At 43.9% G+C, this 20,703-nt stretch overlaps 1 protein-coding gene across 1 annotated transcript in view; it reads right to left on the bottom strand.

Moving 5' to 3' along the window:
• akap12b (A kinase (PRKA) anchor protein 12b) overlaps positions 1 to 16,892 on the bottom strand; it is a 35,305-nt gene extending 18,413 nt beyond the window's left edge. The window contains exons 1-2 of the mRNA XM_078093113.1: positions 16,503 to 16,892; positions 677 to 752 (exon numbers count right to left, since the gene is read on the bottom strand). Coding sequence (XP_077949239.1) covers positions 677 to 752; positions 16,503 to 16,631 — 205 coding nt within the window. The 5' untranslated portion in view covers positions 16,632 to 16,892. The remainder of the gene's footprint in view (positions 1 to 676; positions 753 to 16,502) is intronic.
• Positions 16,893 to 20,703: the final 3,811 nt, after the last annotated feature.

The raw sequence follows: 20,703 nt of genomic DNA, 5'->3' as shown, positions 1-20,703 counted from the left end.
TGGCGTGCACGTCGGCTCTCATCTGCGACTCCAGTCATGCATCTTTAGTTGCAAATTCGGACCGTAAACAACGGCAGTTGGAAAAGGAAGTCATGTCCCGGATATTCATTGGCTACACTGGAGCCCGAGAAACATCCGCAGGCTCATCAGTCGGGCCGATAGCCGATAGGGTTACGGAATTGCTTCCACAAAAAAAAAAAGGTTTTCAAAGATGCTTTTCAAAGTTTTGGAAGGTTCACACATGGATATGATCAGAGCTCAACGAATTTTTACATCTGTGCTGAGGTCAAGCGCCTTACAAAACGGGGTTTGTGTAGCAAGTAGAAATTTACATGCAATCCCTCGATGGGTTTAGAAATAGTGAATATGTTGTGTGTGTGTGGGCAAAAAGCCCATGTAGGTGTTCCCCTTGTGTTGACAAATGGATTAGTTGAGGATCAAGTAAATCTTTCAAAGCCATCAAGTCAAATGCAGACAAGAATCTGCACACACACACAAACACACAGACAACCCAACCCACATAAACAGTCTTACCTTCTGCAGAAGAAACAGTACAAAATCCCAGACACAAACACACACAAGCATCACTTAGCACACCAACCACAGGAACATCAGCCAAAGTCCCACACTGTAAATAAACCGTGTTGACTGAACAGATACACACATAAACACACACCTTCTGCCAGCGTGTTGTCCTCCGAGTGCCCGTTCAGGCTGCTCATGCTGGAGATTTGTCCATTTTTCTCCAAAATCTGAAAAAGACACAGAGAACAGACCGTTAAAGAGGTTGGTTAAGTACAAACTTCAGAGAAAAAGTTAATTAACAAAAACAGGGGTAAATTGGTGATTCAGGGCCGAAGGACGGAGCCTTGTTTTTATCAGTGAAGCCTGCAGTGCTTTCATAATGGTGGCTGTGAGATTTGCATCCCTTTAATTTAACATCAGCTTTTGGCATTTTTGCCATTCGTGGACGGATGAAGAGTGTTGTGGCAGACGGGAGGCGGAGAGACCATTCTGAACGGTGTGTTAACAAGTAAATAACACAGTGTCTGGCTCACGGCACCATATCAGCCCGATCTGGATCCTCTTTCTGGTAGCGACCTGCTCCGACTGACAGCCGCACAATGGCAGGCAGGTCAGAGCTTTGTCCGTCCGGGCCGGGGGGAGAGGGAACCAGAGCCTCCCCACAGAGCTGCTAATCTTACTAATGGACAACGCGGGCTCCACTCCCATCAGCCCGAACTCCTCCAGGAAAGCCCTGAAAGATGACACCACACAGAGGAGACTCTGACCCGAGACGGGTCGGCGGGGACGGACTAAAAGATGAGAAACTGAAGGTGAGAGCTGGTTCATGAAAAGGGGGAGAACCGGTCATTAAACCCACATTTTAACTCCAGTTTTATTGGATGCACAGATGGCTGATTTTGTTTGCAATGGCTTCTATTTATGCCAAACCAGAAAACGTCAGGTGGTTTGGATGTCCGTGCCTTGAGGTGACTGTAGATGGGGTCGGACACTTTGACTGCGAAAACGTAATACAACCACGCCCTTTACCCTCGTTTGATCCCTTCCAAGTGCTCCAGAAACTCAATTTTAGCGCACATTAAAGTTCTAGACCAATTCTCCACCATTTCCATCGGCCTTTAATGTTGACATTTCATGAAACGAATACCACACTTGTAACCCATGCACGAGTTAGCACAAGTTATTTATGAAACATTTGAGATCTGCACGTAAGGAACAGATTCCCTTTGTTTAACAAGCCCCTGATTCTGTACAAGTAATAGAAGCAATACATTTTAAGCCGGAAGAGATTTTCCCACATAGTGGAATTAACAAACTCGTAGGTACAAATGTTCATAGGATGTTTCCGTAATGCTTCTCCTTTTAAAGGGACCTCTGATCAGATTGTGTTTTAGTGACCTCCAGGCCTTCATCGACCCCGCCCATCCCCAGTCGGCCTCATGACTGGCATTCCCAGGATTCCTTGCCGACAGCCCACCTTCCCCCCAGACGGTCACCTTTTGACCACCTCTGTCCCGAAGTTACCTCATAAGCCCCTTCTATCCCCGTCAAAATGCCACTCCCTTTTTCTGCCGGTCAAAAATGCTGCTGCTATTTTCTCACTGCAGCCGGACTGGACAGCAGGTCAAACAGAGTGACGGCAGCTTCGAGTCAAACTCAGGATCCCAATTGCTTTGTCTACTGCTGTTATGAAGCAATGACCTTTGTCATCATGACTTTTTGCATCCGGTAAATAAAAGTTGCCGTATTTGGAATGCCGAGGATTGAAGTAGAGACCCCCGGCTCTTGCAATGGCTTCAACCTGTCAATCACAGTAAACCCGCCCTAAAGCACACATTATGGTGCGTCTTACTCTAAATGGCACCATAGTTATAATAATAAATAAACATTGTCAATCACAAACCTATATTTACGATGTTAACTCAGGTAACAGATCAAGTGAGAAGTAGAGGGATTATCTAATTTTTGACCTCCATACAATCAGACTCCTTCCTGTGAGCGGATGAGTCCCGCCCTGCTTGAGCTTGACATTTAGTTTTGCTGAAACTAAACTGACCCAAGAACTGATAAGTAGTGCGTTGACTGAGCTGCTCTGAATTCCTTATGCAAGTTCCCATTACTGCCAGTTAGTGCGGTTTCTTTAACGTCTGCTTGGTCATCATGGTTTGCCACAAAGACCTAAAAGAAGACTTAGACCTGCTGGTCACAAAACAAAAACATCTGCTCGACAAAACAACAGCAGGGGGGGAAAAAAAACATTGTTTGGTCTTCTGTCTGGTATTTAAGCAGCCTTATCCCGCAGAATTACAGGAAAAACAAATGCCTTTCCTCGTGAGCGGGAGGTAAACTCTGTCTATGTGGATGTGTGTACATTATATTAATAAACAGGTAGCACTGAAGTATCCGGTATCTGTTTACACCTCCTGCCCAGAACAAATAAAAAGGGATTCAAACAGGTTCTTTTTATTTGTTCTTGGCTTTCGTCTTCATTTATCACAAGAGGCCAGATAGTCGCAGTGGATGATTTTATCTCCTCCCTCCTCCTCCCCCTTTGCAGCCTCTTTCACTGGAGTGTTTACACATCCATTAGGCACTTGGTATCTGTCTGCCAGCAGACTTGTGTGGCGCTTACGGTAATTGCTGTGTCACCATTCAGATGTACACCGCTTGTCTAATGACAATGCGTGGCAGACGGGTAAAGACAAATCATAAATCCTTGCTATCGGCATCAGAGAATAAGGCCGGGGATATTCTTTCATTTAGTCACTGAATTGCTCGAGAAGGCCAAAGCACACAATGAATCGATTCTAAGCCTGATTCAGCGTATTCTTCAGGGCCGTTGAGCTCCATTGTTGTCCTCAAACGCATCAATGAGCCACATTGTTGCACTGGATGACGTGCTCTTTCTTTTTGATGAGCTCCAGCACAGTAGTTTATTTTGAGGCTGTGCATTATTCCACTACTGAAAATAGTTTAGCATTTAAATCGTTCAATTTGTGCCAAAGATCTACAACAGGAACCAGCGGGCTTCAGGCTCGGAGGCCCAGGCAGGAAAGTCAACGGGCAGAGCCGTGCACAGTTGGTTAGGATCTATTCATGGTATTTGTTGACAATAAGAAAAATAAAGAATAATCCTACACCTGGCTTCACAGAAAGTGATGCAAGTTCAAGGTTTATAACTTTTAGTGTCTACACCACCTGTGCTGCAACATCATATTTGCTGTGTAAGACTAAGCTGAGCAGCAGAATGACTTGTCTTCTTTCTTTGTAATCCTTTCTCTAACTTTAGCTCCCTTTCTGTCTTACTTTTATCCTAAATTAGTCATTTTTGTCCTTCCTTTTCTTTCATGTACCTCCCCCTTCCCGGCTGCACCTCTCCACTCCAGGAGAGAGACAACCCGCCGACTCCTAAATCACTCCACAAGGGCCAGCGCAGGAGATTTATATCACCTAAACCAAACACAGAACGCAGGAGGAGGGGTTTAATGGACAAGAAGAGGATGACGCAGCTGGCAAATCCCATCTAAAGCTCAGGGCTTTAGCGTGTGAGGACAGGCAGCAAGAAGGAGGCGAGAAGAGGTGGAACTAATCGGCCAAAAGTGTTTCGCTGACCTTTGTTTAAATCGGATCCGCTCAAATAAAAACAGAATTGACTTGGGTAGGCTCGTTTTGGTTTGCGGCTCGCATTTGACTCCTTTTATTTGGTGTCTTTGAGATGGTTTATACAAGTGACTGTCGAGATGGTTTAAAGTCTTTCACTATTGGAGATTGAGTCGATTTAAGAGTCCGTGTGGAAACGAGCAGCAGATCAGATTTTCCAAGAATCTAGCTGTACTTTTCACCCATAACAAAGAACAGAGATAAAGAAAATGTCTTTAACTTTTGAGAATAAACATTTCCTGCTGTCTCAATGAGTGACTTAACAAACCATCACGATGAGATTACTGCCAAGCTATGCGCACACACGCAAACCCTCAGTAGGAGATAACAGGCATAAAGAATCTCTGTGGGGTCGTAGTTTGTACGTGACAGTTAACCCGGCGACCTCTGACCCCTAAGGTGTAGACAGTCTCAAGGCAGACGAAAGGAGGATGAGGCTGTCGGGGGAGGCGACTGAGAGGGGAGAGATAAAGGCAAAGAAGAGCAAGAGTGAGAGGAGGTGAAAGCAGAGATGTGAAGATAGAGAGAGAGAGAGGTGATGAGAAGCAGAGAAGGAATGAGGAGAAATGGATGGGAAGAAAGTAGTCCAAGGAAAGTAGTCCTAATTTTCATGGCAGTTCAATCATTTTGATGGTCTATTTGAAACGCTTTTTGTTTTTGGTTCAGTTTGAATTATTAACACGAAAGATTACTTTCCCTCATTTTTACTCATGAAGAAAGATAGACGATGAAATTGCAATTAAGTTGTAGGTTAAGCGAAAATTAAAGCACTTACACAAGTAGTTTAAGTCAGCAGCACATTTGTTCTACAATCAAATGAATTTTAACCTGCATTTAGATTGAACAAGCTCCATTAATAAGTTATGGGGAGTATTTAATAAAGTTAGCTTCAACCTCCCCGCGTAGATGACGTCTGGCCGGTAGAAGCTTCACCCTCATCCTGATAAATAAAACTCCATAAATAAGCTAAAGTAGATTTAATCAAATTGCTAAAGGTATTTCCCCTTAGTCTAATGGGGGTTTCCAGGGCCCAGTGTGACCATCGTGTGCGTCTCCCTCCCTTCATGTCTCCTCGCCTCTGTCAGCCCCCAATCTATTACGCCTGACCCCGACATTCAGTACATACCAGAGATCAAAGACTGACAAGACCCCCAAAGAGCACTCTCACTTATTCCACAACCTTTAACTCTGCTCAGGTGCTCAGACAGTGAGTACCTGTGCTGCTGCTGCTGCTGTTGCTGCTGCTGCTGTTGCTGCTGCTGTTGCTGTGTGTGTGTGTGTGTGTGTGTGTGTGTGTGTGTGTGTGTGTGTGTGTGTGTGTGTGTGTGTGTGTGTGTGTGTGTGTGTGTGTTGTTGCAGTCCAGAGCAGTTTAAAGCAAAAATAAAGAAACACTGATTTAATAATAACAAGATCTGGTTGACCAAATAATGATCATATATAGATGGCATTCCCTCAAACATCTGTATGAGGTCTCATCTGACAACATCAAGTCATACCCAGATGTTTAACGGATTTACAATGTGAAAAGTCCATCCTCTTTTCTTTTTGTTACACTACATCTGTCCCTCTATCATCCCAATTGCGTCATCCTCTTCTGCCATACACACAGAGCAGATTTTATAATACACTTTTTTTTATGGTGCTGGCTTTCCGGAAGGCAACTGTTACAATAAATCTGTCAACTCTTCACACAAGCTGGATGTGTTTGGTTTGTAACCCAAAGTGAACGTGTCATCGTTTGTTTAGTTTATCAATGTTTGAACAGTCTGGAAAGAGCAACTCTCCAATTCATGACAAAAATATAATTGACCGGGTCAGGATTAGATTACTCAAACTACTAAAAGTAAAATGACAGTTTGGAGTTTGGGGACCTTGGAGGGTTGCCAAAGAAATTTGCCATAATTGCGTGTGAACACAAGCACAAACTTCCACTGCAATCCATCAAACGTTTTTCGAGCTATTTTCCCATCAGACATCCTACATACTGTGCTAGACTTCAACTGACTTGCTATTTGTATTGAAAAGCATAAACGTGACTTTTGCCCCAAAAATTAATTTTCTTTGATAAAAACCGCATGAAATGTGACATATCAAATAAAAGGTTAGAAAGGACATTACATTATATGTCATTTAGCTGACGCTTTAATCCAAAGCGACTTACGATAAGTGCCTTCAACCATAGGGATACAAACTCAGAAGAACAAGAAACGAGCAATTTCCTCAAATAAGCTAATTTATAATTTGCTATAGATAAGTGGCGTTACAAGTACAATTTAAGTGCTACAATTTGTTAGTCTTTTAGTCGAGGTAGAGTCTGAAGAGGTGTGTCTTTAGTCTGAAGATGTGAAGGCTTTCTGCGGTCCTGGTGTCTTCAGAGAGCTCGTTCCACCATTTCGGAGCAAGGACAGCAAAGAGTCGAGATCTAGTCGAGTGTTTTGCTCTCAGCGAGGGAGGGACGAGCAGTTTTGCAGATGCAGAGCGGAGAGTGCGGGTCGGGATGTTGGGTTTGACCATGACCATGACGCCGAGGTTCCTGCAGTCAAAGTGGGCGTTAGCACGGAGTTAACAAAGTTGACCGTCAAGTCCTGGGTCGAAGAATCCGAGTGAGGTAAGGAGAGAATAAGTTGGGTGTCATCGTCGTAACTGTGGTAGGAGAAGCCACGCGAGCGAATGACAGCGCCAAGAGAGTTGGTGTAGAGCGAGAAGAGAAGGGGACCCAGGACGGAACCCTGAGGAACTCCAGTAGTAACAGGACAAGCTTCCGACACAGATCCTCGCCAGGTTACCCGGTAGGTGCGGCCGTCGAGGTAGGACGAGAGAAGGGAGAGAGCAGAGCCTGAGACACCAAGTTCCTGAAGGGAGGAGATAAGGATCTGGTGGTTGACTGTGTCAAATGCAGCAGAGAGGTCCAGAAGGATGAGGACAGAGGAGAGAGAGGCAGCTCTAGCAGTGTGGAGTTGCTCTGAGACACCAAGGAGAGCAGTCTCTGTGGAATGGCCTGCCTTGAAGCCTGACTGGTGGGGGTCAAGGAGGTTGTTACAGTGGAGATAAGAGGAGAGTTGGTTAAAGATCGCACGTTCAAAGGTTTTGGACAAAAAGGGAAGCAGAGAGACCGGTCTGTAGTTGTTTTCGAAATCAAAATAAATACATGAAACTATGTAACGGAAGATACTTTTGTGGCCAATTTCTGTGCAGCACTGGAAACAACATCTGCCTGTCGGCATGACAGTCAGCTCTATTTCATTTCCGGCCAGTTGACGTGCACGACGTGAGAGGACGACCAGAGGGAGACAGAATTAGACAGATGAAACAGCAGAGAGACGCATGCGTACGCCAGTGGGTGGGAAGAGAGAGGGAGACCGAGCAGGGAGAATGAAATGCAAACAAAAAGGCCCAGTGACCCCCAGGAGTCACGCACCTGTTAGCCGCCATTTCATGAAGACAGATCAAAACAGGTTTGTCCCGCTGTACCTACATCAGTGCATCGCTAACCCCGTAACCCAAAGTCTCAATACCTCCCACAATTTGTCTGTTTTTCATCACCCTCGCCCCTTCATCTGCGCGGCTGCTACACTTGAACAGCAAACGGAGCCAAACAACAACAGTGGTTCGCAGGAAAGACCCCCCAGGACACGATCACAATCAGGCCACACAGGCCAGCGTTTGACCCCGGGGGCCTGCCTCTCCGACTGGGTTGAAATAACAAATCCACCCCCCCCCCCCCCCTTTGCTGACCCTCCTGTCATGAATCTGTAAATATCTTTGAGCACCGATAAGCATCTGAGCTGCAGAGTCGTATGAGAGAGAAGATGATGACTAGTGCAAGAGGGTGTCTGGAACGCACCCAAAACGCTTCAAACATGGCTTCAATTAGTCAGATATTTAAACCAGACTGTTATTTCTGGCTTCGGGCAGCAAACTATTCCCCTACTAGTGTCTAAATGTTTAAAATATTGGCACAGAGACAACATTCACGGGCAAATAGGTCACTTTAAGTTGGAGGCATTGAAATAGTTTGAAGGTGAATGTGGCTGCGAATCAGTGGCAAGAGGGACATAAAATGGAGGTAATAATACAATAAATACAGACAACATTCAACATTCAGAACATTCATACGGAAGCAAACAACTATAAAGATCTAGAGAAGCAATGTTCACGTGAGAATAGAGTTCTTCTTCCTCGGTGCGTGTTTCTCCGTGCTTTGTTTACATAACTGGGACGGTTTGATTTCCCCGTAATAATGTAAAGACTGGATGGAAAAATAGGAGACAAACAAACTATTCGCCAAAATGTGAGCACGGTTCAAAGTTCCACGCTCAGAGATGAAGTGTAACTTGTCTTATATCACACCGAATTTATTATCAATGTCAAACCGGTTACTTAACTTAACTGTAAGGCACAATAATAACATTTTTGTCGTCACAGTGTAAATTCCCTTATAACAGCTCGAACCAGCAACCCATTTCACGTTACATGCAGCAGTTTGATCCGTTCTTGGGATAAAAATATTAATTAGTGCAGCCTTTAACACGAGAGCAAACATGTTTAGTAAGTATGTATTTCAGAAGAACAATCTGTTCTGTTTTTCTCACATGTTGTCGGCTTCATTTAATGAGACATGTGAAAAAAATCTGCCTAAAATAGAAGTATGTTTTCCAGGCCAGAACAACCAACTCAGTATTACTCAACTCAGGAGGTAGTTGATGGGAAATTAGTCCCATAATGCTTATATTAATAAAGCAATGAGCAGTCGTTAGCAGTGTAAGACAACTCTTCCATTCACCTTAAATGAGTAAACAGCGACCAGCTAATTCACTTCAATGTTCCTAATTATCCTGAGACAGTTGGGTATCATAAGACTCATCTTACAGGGTCCAAATCCAACACCATATGCAGTATGTGCTTTTACGTGGGAAGGTTAGTCACAACTCAATCACAGTTGGAATCCGTTTGGTGTGGTGCTAGTTAGAGCCGAAAACCAAATGCTTTCTCATGTGAATAAAACCAGGTTTACCAAGATAACTTGTATCTTGCAAAAATCTCCCAAAGTTAGTTCTGTGCAGAAAAACTGTATGAAAGAATTAGTAGGTTAATATTATGGGAAAAGCATTCAGAAATTTACTAAACTAAAATGTTGAGTACATTTTACATTAAATTACATTACATGTCATGTATGTACAGGATGAGCAGCACATTTCTTTTGATGCATTTATATACAAACAGAGTTTCGGCTAAAGGATATTTGAATTTACAGTAAGGCAAAGCACCATATTAACTGAGATTAGATCAAAATGTACTGTAGCATTTACACTAAGGCAGCATGAAATGGACATACTGGACACACAACAAGAGTACTTTCCACCGTTCCTTTGCTATGTTTTTCAGGCCAATGGGTTCTACCGTTATTTACGAGGATTGTAATATACGTACAAACGTTTGGTCAATACACTAAATCTTAGGCCCCTCAACTGAATCAATACGCCAACGCAGAAAGCAGCTGCACTGAGGCCGTGATTCACAGTTTGTCCTTCAAATGGTCCGACGCCCACCAGCAGTGTAAGCACACCTGTACAAAACACACACACACACACACACAATGTGACATGTGTGCTGATGAAAAATGGATGCGGAAGAAAAGAGTAGCGAGGCAGCGAGAGAGGTGAACGGGTTCATCACAGAGGGGTTGAGCATTCGTCTTCTAGTCCCGAACGAATGAGCCTACGAGAGCCACAAAGCCCAACAGCGTACGGAGAAGGTCACATTAAGCATCTACAGGGTGAGATGCTGAGTGTTTTCCTGGTACGTGACCTCCTGTATTCTTCAGAATGGTAACTGTTCACCACCCTAGTTCATGTTTTTCTGCTGACATGGCTCCCAGAGTTCTATTTAGAAGGCAAAGGAGCATTTTGTCGTGGAGGTGTGAAGGCTTGTTGGACAGGTCATACCCGGGTCACTGGAGCAACGTGGACCCACAAAAGAGACATTTTCTTTCAGCAGATGCAAGAAGTTATGAAACTAATCGGACAAACCCGGTGCATTTTCACTCTGGTTTGCAGAGCAAAGAGCTAACAGGTGAACGGAGAGGACAAGAAGTGGAGGCAGAATGGATGAGCGAGTCCACAGAGGCTTGTGATGTAACAGATGCTATTTTCAGCACAGTGTCGCAGTGGACGTCTTTTTTAAAATTCCGAACCTGAACCACGAGACTCTTTATGCATCACAAGTTCCAACTTACACAATATCTGACACAGCGATCCTCCCTGTTTCATGCACACAGAAGACGGAGCAGATAGGAGGAGCTCATATGACACGAGGAGCAGAAGTGTCCAAAATGGAGAAAAAAAAGAAAACAGAACCAAATAACGTGATCAGATTTCTTTTCAAGACCACGACCGATTTATGCAAGCAGACGTATCCTCCTTTATCAATTAAATCCGAGAGCCTTCCAGCCTCCTCTGCTGCACGAGGATACAAAAATAAAAAACGCAGATAAAGACGCTGACGTGTGCAGAGTCTTCCAATCGTAATGATTGGTGGGGACAGAGGAGCTGTAACCGTCCCTGTGGGGCGTCAGACAGACCAGAGCTCACATATTCAATAGCACATCATTACATCATTACGACGGGACACTGCTTCTCAGCTTGGGGGGAAAAGGGGGGGGAAGCCCCTCCTCAGACCTCCCCCAACAACGCACAGGAGCTGATGGCTGATGCCGGATGGTCATGTGTGTTTGTGCACGGAAAAAGTGAATCCAACCTGTGACGTCTTGATTGAATAAAAGTGTTTTCCAATTTGGGATAACGCAATTCCGAGCAAAGCCACAGGAAACACTCTGCTGTTCTTTCGTCACCGTGGCATCGCGTCGAGTCTCTCGTTCCTTCTGTCTGCATTCAACAACAATAGACCAAGAGCCCGAAACAAGATGGGAAGCATTTGTTGGTAACATGACAGTTTGTGAGCGACTGCCCTCAATCCCTTGGATTAATGGGCAAAACTGTGATTTATAGTCTCACTTTATAGTCTACATTGACTGTATAACACTTAAACTAATGAGACTTAAACTGTTTTCTTCAGCTACAATGAGATATTTTAAGTAAGAGATCAACCAACCTAATTGATAGACGACTTTTAGTGAGCTCAGTGGAAAGATGAACGACGTTACTGGAGTCAAAACAGAGACGGGATAAACAAGCTGAGGACATGGCGTCCATGTCCTCAGCTCATTTATACCATATGAACAAAAACAAGCACTGCAGACAAAAACAGTTTATAGCATTCTGTGACATTTTGATATGGATGAATTCTGGGGATTTTATTTTGTCCTGGGATCTCATCATTAAATCTAATTATTGGGGTGAAATCTAATTTGAAGGGGAACGGAACAAACAAGCTCAGTTTTTTCAAATCCTCAAACACGCGTCTCTTTTTTACCGGCAGTAAAACAGAGAGATAGAAGATAGGAAGCTGGTGGAGGGGCCGACTAATTAGCAGAAAGCTACTTCCTGTTGCACTTTGACAAGAAAAAAGAGAAAATAATCATCGTGGAAAGTTCCAGTTTTCTACTAGTTCTCCGAGCTGTGGCATTGTATCTGCTGCAGATCTTCAACAGCGGAAGTGTATTTCACAGAACGTTATAGTATTATATATATATATATAATATTTGCACTTTCTTTGTTTTACTTTAGATGTATAATTTAACACAATAAATCTTTCAGTTATAACTGGGAGTACAGCTCAAGCTAAAACTATCTAAGTCTGTGGCAAGTACAGCTAAATCATGAAATACGTTTTATCCTTTTACAGAAATTTGTCTGTCTTCCCCTCTATGGATTGAACTGACCTTTGACAGACTGAACTCAATGTAAAGATGAGCTGGTTGACAAAGAAACATCTGGAGCTGTAAAATCTCCTTGTCTGGTGAAGAACAGTGAATCATTTTTGTCGTTTTCTGTGTTGTTTCCTCATAACTTCCTGATAACTCGCCTGTTCGTCACATGGAGAACAGATTTTGGGCAGATGAGTTCCCACACCTCTGTAACACACTGTAACATTGTCTTTCTTTTCACCTGCACCCTTTTCACTCCACCTCTGTCATCTGTGTCTTTTTACAGAACCAGGAGGGAGACCGGACCGAGGGAACAATCGGCTGATTCATCTGCCTTTGTGTCACTATGGCGCCCCCGCCCCCCCCCCCCCCCCCCCTTTCCCTGTCTTCTCTGGGCTCCACACCCGTCCCCTCTTCCCCTGCCCACCCAAAACGCTTCCCCACCCCCCCTCCCTCCCCTCCCTGGTGGGTTCCTTCCTCTTGTTTTGGGCCGGTGCACACGAGGGGGCCCCCGGCTTGTCGCGGTCCCGGCCCATCCTCAATGGACTCTCTGTTTGACCCCTTCCGCCGCCCCCCCCCCCCCCCCCCACCCACTGTCTCTCTCTGCTAAACAGGATAATCAGAGCCGCAGCAGGATCCGATCAGCTGCAGCTCGTTACCCAGGAACGTACCCGCCTTAATCAGCACACATGACATTACATTACATAACCTGATGTCGCTCATTGGAGTCAGGGGGCAAGCTGCCGTCTTCGTTTCTGTGAAGGTCACCGTGGTAACGTTGACTGCAGATTTGAGGAGCAAAAAGACACTTGTCTCGTGTCGGTGTGGTCGTGTGTTTTCGAAGCGCTGCCACATCAGACATGGGTGCAGTTCCAGGTGCGAAAGAGCACACGGGGGTGTCAAGGGGAGGAGTCAGCGAGACCAAGCCGTAAAATCCAAATCACTGGCAGGGCACAAAGGACATTTTAGAGTCCAGCATGCAAACTGTTGTATAGAGTGTGATCGCTCTGCTCAACATTAAATTACTACCCACATTGGAACCATGACGTCAAGTCCTTCTGCAGAGGCGAGCGGCGGGCTCATTTGGCCTTCGGCCTGAAGCCTCATCTTTACTTACTAAGACGTGGAGCAGTGGCGAGAAGAGGCGCGGATCTTTTATACTTCGCATGGTTACTCCGATCACTGGGTCTCATTGCTGAGACTTAGCAGAAGTACTTCTGTGTGAACATCTGCAACCTACAGCGGCCTACAGCTTCCTTCGCTGCGTAGATCTGGACAGATGTTTATGTGCATCTTTACACAACTGCAGAACTATAATAATTTTGTAAGAATGGGTCTGGTTGACTATTTATTCACTTATTACACTTTACATATGCACATACTCTGCACTTTTTGCTATTTTGCACTCTGGTTGGATGTTAAACTGCATTTCGTTGCCTCAGTACCCTGTGCAATGACAATAAAGTTGAATCTAATCTAATCTAAAGAAATGTATTTAAAATTCTTAAACAGATTACACGAGTTGATTGAGGCCAGATTGGATTAAATGTTTTATTGCATGATTGTTCTCATTTTGTAATTAGTGGAAATGGCTCAAGCTGATGGGAAACGGCAACAGTTTGAGGATGAAAGCAAAATGTCTGGACACCTTCCCAGATATTTAAATGAGCTGAAATACGAGCTTTTTTATAGCATGAATGCAGTGTTGTGTGTACCGCCATCACAACCTTTGGGAAACTGACTATGTAGAGACTCAGTGTTTCCCCCCACCAATGTAACCCCCCCGGAAAGTGTCTGGTAAAAACAACAAAAAATCAACAAAAAACAAATACGTCCGTGGATGCGCACACGTGGCACCAGGATACAAACAACCAGTGTTGGGAGTAAAAGTAACGCATTACTGTATAATTCCACTACTTTTAGCGGTAACGAGCATGTAATGAAGTATTTTTTTAAATAAATTAACGCAGTTACAATTACTGAAATTGAAATGAGTTCGTTACTCGTGTTACTCTCTTTTGTGACGCGAAGCGGATGCTGCATGCGCCGCTCCACGCAAACAACCACGGCTCCACTTTACACGGACTGCAGTGCAGCGGATAAACCGGGCAGAGCTGAATAGATTGATTGCTCGGTATGTTGAAGATGAGATGCATCCTGTCAACTGTCGAGTCAGTTGCTTACAGGCAAATGCCTCAAACTGTTATTTTGTATTAAGTTAAGTATTAAAAAGGACTTTGGTACTACTGCTTGATTTGAAGGCCTGTTGCCCTGTTGATTACAATAAATAGGTCTAAAAAATATGTTTATTGTGTTTGACTGTTCAGTACTATTTATATTCATTACATTTAAAAAGCAGACATAAAAGTAACTTAAAAGTTAATTTCCAGAGTAACTAATTACATTTGAAACACAGTAACTGGTAAGTAATTCAATTACCTTTAAAAGAAGTAACTAGTAACTGTAACTAAATACTCATTTTCAGTAACTTGCCCAACACTGCAAACAACCCACCCGTCGGCCGAACTGTAGCTCAACCCGACCGCTATGAAGTTGTACACCGCGGGGAAACACTGGAGACTTGCTGGTATCGTGACGTTAACGTGATAATTCCGATACTTAACAGAGCTATGAGGAAGGTGGGACGGTGGCGAAGACAGAGATAGTGCTAAAATTCCACTGTAGAGTGAGGAGGGTTTCTATTGACTGTGTATCGAGCAGCAAGACTCCAAAAACACACACAAGAGTAACTAATTCTGCCAAAACACGGCCGTCCTAAGCGATATGTTATTTAATGCTGGTTAATGCAGATGTGTGCAATGACCCTTCACTGCATCTCGTTTTAGCTACTTTAAATACAGTGTTTACTCTTTCTGTGGTTGCCGACATTGGGTCCAAATGGTCACAAGATTATTCAGTGCAAGTTAATGGGTTGATTGATGAGGGAGAAAACTTTCGCTGCACATACGTGTTGTCCTACAGTCTCAAATGTCTCCTTTGTGGAGCGGCGAACCACTCCGGCATCTCAGATGTGACAAGGAACCTCAACTATACACACCGACGATTTCATCTTGAACCACTAAAACAATAAAACAGCACAATGTTTCCTTTTGAAACGTATAGAGGAGTTAAAGAACAATGTAGCATGAAATGGAAATCCTTAGAGCTAATGTGTACCTCTCATTTTTGCGGAATATTATACAATATGCCTCTAAATCTATTTTTATTGGTGTGTAGAGTGAATTCCTGTTTCATACATTCCAGTGTAACTGGTTAAATACAAGCGAAAAACACTGCTACCGCGATGATAACAACTCAAAGCTTATCAAAACATCTGTGAGTCAAACGGAAGAAGCCAATTTGTAAAAAAAAAAACAAGCCAAAAACTCACATCCTTGAGAAAGAAAACCATCATGAAAATTCATGAGGTAGCAACGATTCGAAATTGTCACCCAATGTTGAAGCCCTCTGCTTCTCTTAATGTCTGCTTCACTGTCATCGTGACCTTTCTGCTGACCTTTCACTCAAAGCCACAAAAATCTCATCCGCCGACCTCTGTCACTCAAAAACATCAACAAATCTTATATGTGGCGTGAATAGAGCAGGTTCCAAATATTAATTCACACCACACTGAACAAATTTACACCGAGGTGACTGTGCAGAGACTGCAAGATCCCTCGTGGATGTCAGCTGGGCTCTTCAAAATATGCTGTAAGTGGTTGTTGGCATACGTTATTTTAAATGGAACGTTCATATATTCTGCATGAGGATTTAAATGATAAGTTTATTTGATACATTTTTTATAAATGATTACATTTAATATAACACAGGTATATCAAATTATTCCTGTTTATTTATATTTTCTCATATTCATTAAATTATTCTATATTTTCAGTGTCTCTCAGTGTCTGTGTTGTAAGTCTGATTTCCATCTCGTTACTTAAATGCGAATAAAACAGTCAATTTTAGATTGCTTTGAAAATAATATAGTTTTTTTATTTAGTTATAAAAAAATGTTTTAAAAAACTGAAACAAACCAAACTGCACCATAAATGAGTCCCACGTGACCCTGTTATTAACTCAAACGTTAAATGCCCTGCAGTCCCTCTCCGTTACTGCATTGCTCCCACGTGCTTGTCTGCAAAGCGCCAAAGCTTTTGGAAAAAAGAGTCGTGATTGAACGTCTCCCGCTGAGCAGCAGCGAGCTGCGCAGCTCTTCCTTTTTATTACTGCGGACTGCAGACAACTCCAAGCATTACTCAGCAAAAAAACACACACGGCGCACATGGATGCGCACCGATGCGCCCTGAAGTGGCGCAATGACGTCAGGTATGTCACAGGGAACACCAGGTAAGACATGAGGGGGGGTAAGTTAGTAACAGCACGGCCAACCCCAGTAAGTTAACGCGGTTAAATGATCATGTACAAGCACACCCAGGGGCCCCCCCCTCGACCCCCCGGCCCCCCGACTCGCTCCATCATCGCCTGTACCTTGCTGTCATGGACGCTGCTTTCCTCCTGGAGCGCATCCGCCTCCGCACGCAGCTCCGGACCCGAGGCTGAAGCTGAAGCATCCTCCTGGTCCTTCCCGTCCCGCGGCACCGAACTCTCCGCTCCCATGGCTGACGATGACGAAGAGGAACTTCAGGCCCAGCAACAACAAAAACAACAACAAAAACAACAACAGCCCTCCAAGATGCGGCGCGACTGCGTTAAGCTGCGAGGCGGTATCCGCCGCGTCCAACCGACAGGCTCTACAGTGCAGCTGCGCCCCGAGGGTGGCCGGGATGTGGAGTGATGTGAACAGTGAGGACCAGCTCACTCTTGCAGGAACGACCCCCCTCCTCCTCTTCTTCTTCCTCCTCCTCCTCCTCCTCCTCCTCCTCCTCCTCCTCCCCCCGTCAGTATCACATGGGGCACCGGTGCGCCGCGGCACGCCTTGCAGCATCAAGACGCAAAGTCCAGGGTGAGAGAGAATTGATTAATAGAATAAAAGCCGAATAGTTTAAAGTTTCGTTCATCCGTGGAAATGGATCCATCCGAATTGGAGCCGTTATGAGCCTCTGACACATGAGTGGGAAATGAAAGCAAAACCTACATAACTGGGGACTTTAAAACCAAGACATTGGAGCGAGAAGTTTTTGATGTAGTACTGTATGAAAGGAGAATTGTATTTTAGGAGTGAGTGGGAAATACAAGAAATGTTATAGAACCATCAATAGGAAACTTACATATGTTTACCATACTTCATTTAAATGGGATTATTGGAAAATACAGTCAGAACACTTTTTCTAATTTAATGAGTAAGTAGTAAAAAAAAAGTAGTTTTGAACGTAAAACTTTAAATAAAAAATTCAGTGCTTTTCAAATACGTTAAAACTTTGCTTCCATTTGTTTTCTCTCACTTTGACTATCTCTCCCCATCTTTCTCTCGGGGTTAACAAGTAGCATCCGCTTTAACATGCAAAGACAATGTTTTGCAAGTGTAGCATTTTGGAGGTTATGAGATCTTATCACAAAGAAATATGAAGCAGACAAACACTGCAGCCCTGGAACCAGCTGCACGCTCAAAAATGCATGTTTTGCACCTCTGAGCAGAACTCCATTCTGGCTTTGACACACACATATATACATAATACTACATGACATCTGGCCATGGTGCATTACAGGTCATTTAGCTGACGCTTTTTATCCAAAGCGACTTGTAACAGCGTTTTTCAACATGGCTTTCTTTAAAAAAACGCACGTGCGTTTTGCTCAGGATGCCATTTGCACGTTGAGCCACATACCATTTGTTTGGAATTTAAAAAACACATAAATTACAAACTGAGCGTTGAAAGCCAAGTTCACACAGGCCTAGAATGTGGGTTCCTGCAGCTCAAAGCTATAACGCAACAACGCACATACTTTGAAAATACAAACATGCTGATACATAGACAAGTATTAAAAGGGGAGAGCAACTTACCCTGAGACAAACTTTAAAATATGTTTAACGAGGTAGAAACAAAACCATAACATTGCTCCGTTAAGTGCAGCTTTAAGTCACACACATGACGACTTAGACTCATCTTGGACCTTGAACTTCTTTTACACTTGAGAGTCGACTGTCTGGAGACTTGATGTGATAACGGCAATACTGAATTCAGAACAGAACACTTGACACTTCACTCGCCTTCTCTAGAAAACCCAAAATATTCTCAGATGTCGGTTGTGGACCAGGTGACACTGGGAGGCCGGCGCAGTCGCCCATTTTACAAAAAAGACGACATAAATGCCTTTACTTACATCCGTTCTACTTTTTAACAACTACACATAAATAAGTATCCCAAAAGTATATATATAAAAAATATATGTTTTTCCTGACTCTGGAGCTCTGCAGGCCCAGGATGGAGACAATGATTTTCTCCGTTGTAGTCTGATCCGACCCGCGCAGTGATGGAAGGGCAGAGAACAGACAGTAGAACAGGAAGTCCAACATCTGCTGGGCCTTCTTCCTGATGGGCTCGATGTTGGAGGCCCACTTCAGGTCCCGGGAGATTGTTGAGATATGTCAATGGAGTGAAAAGCTGGGTATCTTTGAATGACAAAAGTAGGTTTCTGAACTTTTTTACCTACAACATTTTATTTTAATTGATATGGTTTGTATATATAAAAGGAAATTATGGAGAGATTTATATTGTAACAACAATGTCTAGTGTCATGGGAAGTTTCCACCAGCCGCATCATGTGGAACATGTATTCAAACATGAATAACTCTGTTCAATGTTATATTCCTTACTTAAAGTACATGTTTTATTGCAATAGTCGGTCCACTGATCTTTAGATGCAGTCAGAGACTGATTATAAACTAGCATAGCCCTGGATTTTAAATGCATTTCTTCTGGTTTCATTCTGTCAGCATTATAGAAGATGTCTCCATTATGCTCCTAGTTTCATTATTAAGACTCTTATCACCAAAAAACTCTTTTGCAATCATCAAATATAAACATGGCAGGAGTACAATAGCAATCTTAAAGAAGTAGCCAAAATACATCTTGTCCTAATTTCACACAAACAGCATTACAATATTACTTAATGAAAACCATTGACAGAACTGACTTTGTGTTCCCTTAAATCTCAAACGGAGTCACTGCAGCAGCAGAGTGGAGCACTGCGCTAAAACTGCTCGGTGCTTTAAACCAACTCTCATCTACGGATCCTCATCACCTTTGTGACACAAAATGACCTCAAAGTCATTAAATGGCATAAAAAAAGCCCAGACGTCCGTTTTTGTAAAATTATAAAATAATTTCAAGCACGTGTATTCCAAGACCGGAAACCAAGACAGATAACCGCATTAAAGTTGTGCAGTGTGTGTAGATAATGTGTTAATAAATGACCTTCAGCATGGCAGACCAATCAGCAGCAATGCTGATGTCATGTGAAAGAGGGAGTGTGAGTGTGTGTGTGTGTGTGTGTGTGTGTGTGTGTGTGTGTGTGTGTGTAGGGAGGGATGCTGGAGGAAGGAGGTTCTCATTAAAGTGAAAGCCTTACCGGATGTGCCGTGGTTTCTGCTCAATAAAAAAAGCTAAGGTACATTAAAGGCACAAGGCATGGCGCCTCTCTCTCTCTCTCTCTCTCTCGCTCTCTCACACACACACACACGCACGCACGCACGCACGCACGTAATCGTTTGGTAACTTTAATAAACAAATGCTGCCGGTTTTTCCCACTTGTCCTATTGAACTTGTCTCGAGGCACGTGAGGAGATGGAGAGAAGGAACACACATCCAAACCACGGGACACGCGGCTGCATAGCGAGGGCTGATGGTAAAACTGAGATGATCTCTGACCTTTTGGCACAAGCAAATGTTATTACATCAGCAAAAGCCTGCGAGTCCCGAGAGGGATGCTGCGTATACCTGCAAACACTCCCACAGGACTTCCACTTGACACCAGGCCGCGTACGCTTCTTTAAATGCGACTGCGACTGTGTTTTTATCAGACGGTGGCAGTGAAGGAAGGACGCGGCCCACAGGGTGGTTTGTCTGGCGCGGGTGCAGAGCGAAGGCCTGCGCACACACAGCGAGGGACGAACTCAAACTTTGTTACAAGCAGCAATTTAAGGGGTCTGCTGCAAAACAATATGGGTACGGATGGTAATCCATCGTTAGAATCACACCAGCCATTTTCCAGCAAACGCTTTTGAGTTACATCAACACAGACATTCAAAAGGGACCTGTCCTTGGTTCTGAAATTAGCCAGTCTATCACATAAGAGCGTTAAAAGACGAGAGCTCAAGCAACTGGAGATCAGAAGACTCAACATGCACGACTTGAACAACATTGGGACAAAACTGGGATTTTTTTTTTCCCGGCACGTTGCAACGACAAACTCCCTCCTCGTCGAAACCAGGCCCCCAAATCTGTCATCAGCTCCAAACGAGCGGTTTCGGTCTCTCTCCCACACACGCAGTAAACACGCCGCTTGAGCACTACTGTATGGATGACAGCATTCCTGCAGCCTCGGCAGCAGTTAAAAAGAGCCAGATCCCGCCTGGCGAGCACCCCGAATGACAGACTCCGCAGGTGTGGACTGACAGTTGTGACAGGTACACACATGCAGGTTTGCTCCTTGTTGGAAAAGCAAAACAGCCCATAATGACAGCGGCTGACGCCGAGCTCTGGCTTCCAAGCTGCATTTGTGTGAGAAG

This window comes from Gasterosteus aculeatus, chromosome 18 (genome assembly GCF_964276395.1).
Source record: "Gasterosteus aculeatus chromosome 18, fGasAcu3.hap1.1, whole genome shotgun sequence".
Taxonomy (NCBI): Eukaryota; Metazoa; Chordata; class Actinopteri; order Perciformes; family Gasterosteidae; genus Gasterosteus; species Gasterosteus aculeatus.
Note: the sequence above shows the minus strand (reverse complement) of the source record. Positions and strands in the feature narration are given on the sequence as shown.